Source organism: Protobothrops mucrosquamatus, unplaced genomic scaffold (genome assembly GCF_001527695.2).
Source record: "Protobothrops mucrosquamatus isolate PMUCROS unplaced genomic scaffold, P.Mucros_1.0 scaffold_12, whole genome shotgun sequence".
In the NCBI taxonomy this organism is placed as follows: Eukaryota; Metazoa; Chordata; class Lepidosauria; order Squamata; family Viperidae; genus Protobothrops; species Protobothrops mucrosquamatus.
The window spans coordinates 55,835-59,169 of NW_015386088.1; the positions used below are offsets into that span (position 1 = coordinate 55,835).

At 45.3% G+C, this 3,335-nt stretch overlaps 1 protein-coding gene across 1 annotated transcript in view; it reads left to right on the top strand.

Annotated features, from left to right (window-relative positions):
• The window catches only part of LOC107293876 (nuclear receptor corepressor 1-like), a gene marked incomplete at both ends in the record, with an annotated part of 107,081 nt that overhangs the window by 54,618 nt on the left and 49,128 nt on the right, over positions 1-3,335 (top strand). The window contains one exon of the mRNA XM_029285549.1: positions 2,139-2,272. Coding sequence (XP_029141382.1) covers positions 2,139-2,272 — 134 coding nt within the window. The remainder of the gene's footprint in view (positions 1-2,138; positions 2,273-3,335) is intronic.

Below are 3,335 nucleotides of genomic sequence, written 5' to 3' on the forward strand. Positions count from 1 at the left end.
ATATTCGTACTTCGGGGTTGAACTGTGGGGGTCCCTGATGCTCTCTGAGCTGGGCGGTTTTCCCGCAGACGTTTCATGACCCGACTAGGTAACATTATCAGTGCTAGAAGGGAGGTGGGGTTTGAGGAGAGGAGGAGGAGGAAGAGGATGATTATGGGGTCCTTGGTGCTCTCTGAGCTGGGTGGTTTTCCTGCGGACGTTTCATGACCCAACTAAGTAACATCATCAGTGCTAGAAGGGAGGGGGGTTTGAGGAGAGGAGGAAGAGGAGGATTATGTGGGTGTTTGGGAATGAGCTCGTATTTATGATGGCTTCAACATTTGGGTTTATGTGGTATAATAATAATAATTAATAATTAATAATAATAATAATAATAATAATAATAATAATAATAATAATAATAATAATAATAATAATAAAAACAACTAACCAAAGAGAGAAGCAACCTAGAACTAAGGAGAAACTTCCTGACAGTCAGAACAATTAACCAGAGGAACAACCTGCCTCCAGAAGTGGTGAATGCTTCAACACTGGAAGTTTTTAAGAAGAGACTGGACAGCCATTTGTCCGAAATGGTATAGCCTTTCCTGCCTGAGCAGGGGGTTGGACTAGATGACCTCCAAGGTCCCTTCCAACTTTATTATTATTGTTGTTGTTGTTGTTGTTGTAATCTAGTCATCTAGTCCAAGCCCCTGCCCAGGCAGGAAACCCCATATCATTTCAGACAAATGGCTGTCCAGTCTCTTCTTAAAAACTTGCAGTGTTGGAGCATTCATAGCTTCTGGAGGCAGGTTGTTAATAATAATAATAAAGTCGGAAGGGACCTTGGAGGTCATCTAGTCCAACCCCCTGCTCAGGCAGGAAACCCTATACCACTTCGGATAAATGGCTGTCCAGTCTCTTCTTTAAAACTTCCAGTGTTGGAGCATTCACCGCTTCTGGAGGCAAGGAGTTCCATTGGTTAATTGTTCTAATTGTCAGGAAGTTTCTCCTTAGTTCCAGGTTGCTTCTCTCCTTGATCAGTTTCCATCCATTGCTTCTTGTCCTGCCTTCAGGCGCTTTGGAGAAGAGCTTGACTCCCTCTTCTTTGGGGCGGCCCCTGAAATACTGGAAGACTGCTATCATTTATTTATTTATTTATTTATTTATTTATTTATTGAATTTATATACCGCCCTATCTCCCTTACGGGACTCAGGGCGGTGAACAGGCGATAATAAAAACCATGATAAATATAGGCAGTTCTAAAATCAAATTAAATAACGGGCCAGTTCTAAAAACACACCCATACAAAAACCCCCACTAAAACATAATCAAACTACGCCAGGCCGGCCGCACGGAATAGATGGGCCTTGAGGGCCCATCATGTCCCCCCTGGTCCTCTTCACTAAACTATCTGTGGTTTTTAAGGAAGGACTGGACAGCCATTTGTGCGGAATGGTATAGGGTGTCTTGCTTGAGCAGACGGTTGGACTAGAAGACCTCCAAGGTCCCTTCCAACTCTGTTTATTCTATTCTATTCTATTCTATTTCCTATTCTATTTCCTATTCTCTTCTATATTCTATTCTCTTCTATATTATTCTATTCTACTCTACTCTATTGTACATTCTATTCTATTCTATATTATTATTCTATTGTATTGTATTCTACTCTATTCTGCATTCTATTCTATTCTATTTCCTATTCTATTTCCTATTCTCTTCTATATTCTATTCTCTTCTATATTATTCTATTCTACTCTACTCTATTGTACATTCTATTCTATTCTATATTATTATTCTATTGTATTGTATTCTACTCTATTCTGCATTCTATTCTATTCTATTCTATTCTATTTCCTATTCTATTTCCTATTCTCTTCTATATTCTATTCTATTCTATATTATTCTAATCTACTCTACTCTACACTATTGTACATTCTATTCTATTCTATATTATTATTCTATTCTATTGTATTCTACTCTATTCTGCATTCTATTCTATTCTATTCTATTCTATTCTATTCTACTCTACCTCCTCTCTTCTCTTCTCTTCTCTTCTCTTCTCTTCTCTCCTCTCCCCTCCTCTCCCCTCCCCTCCCCTCCCCTCCCCTCCCCTCCGTATTCTGTGGCACACCAGCCCTCTGTTGCTCGCTTCCAGCCCTCCCTGGCGGGTGTGGGAAGGCAGGCGAGGACCAAGGCTTTCTGGCCCAGAGAGAATTAGGTTATGTCAGCTGGGGAGACAGCATGATCCTGCAGATAAGCCCTGGGTGCTGTTGGGTCAGAGGGCTGGCGGTAAGACATTCTTGGCAACTGACTCGGGGATGACCTCAGGAGGGTTCAGCTCCACGTCTTGCCGGCCTGTGGGGGGGGGGGAGGACGGCGGGAGGCTTTGCAGACGGAGAGCTATCTGGAGAAAAGGACCTCGTTCCCAGTTCCTCAAATCTCCTGGGATTTTCCAAAGAGGAGAAAATCCCCCTGATTGCGCTGCCTGCCAGACGAATAAATCCCGTTTTGTTTTGTTTTGTTTTTTTTTAATTGCCTTTGCTGTAGAAGTTCTGCTGCTGGATGAAAAGCAGGCAGCCGCTTTGTGAATTCGCACAATGCAATGAAAAGTTACTGATTGATTTCAATTGTTTATTTGTATCCCGCCTTTATTCTGACACCTACAACTCAAGGCGGCCAACGTAATCCGAGACAGTTTCCGCTTCCTATTTTTCCGACGACAACGACCCTGTGGGGTGGGATGGGCTGAGACAGAGGGGGACTGGCTTTCGTGCCTAAGGTGGGATTGAACTCAACGTCTGCTGGTGATTGGGCCAAAGTCACCCAGCTGGCTTTCATGCCTAAGGCAGGACTAGAACTCCCAGTCTCCTGGTGATTGGCCCACAGTCACCCAGCCAGCTCTCGTGCCTAAGGCGGGACTAGAACTCGCCGTCTCCTAGTGATTGGCCCACAGTCACCCAGCCGGCTTTCATGCCTAAGGCGGGACTAGAACTCACCGTCTCCTGGTGATTGGCCCACAGTCACCCAGCCAGCTCTCGTGCCTAAGGCGGGACTAGAACTCGCCGTCTCCTAGTGATTGGCCCACAGTCACCCAGCCGGCTTTCATGCCTAAGGCGGGACTAGAACTCACCGTCTCCTAGTGATTGGCCCACAGTCACCCAGCCGGCTTTCATGCCTAAGGCGGGACTAGAACTCACCGTCTCCTGGTGATTGGCCCAAAGTCACCCAGCCGGCTTTCATGCCTAAGGCGGGACTAGAACTCACCGTCTCCTAGTGATTGGCCCACAGTCACCCAGCCGGCTTTCATGCCTAAGGCGGGACTAGAACTCACCGTCTCCTAGTGATTGGCCCA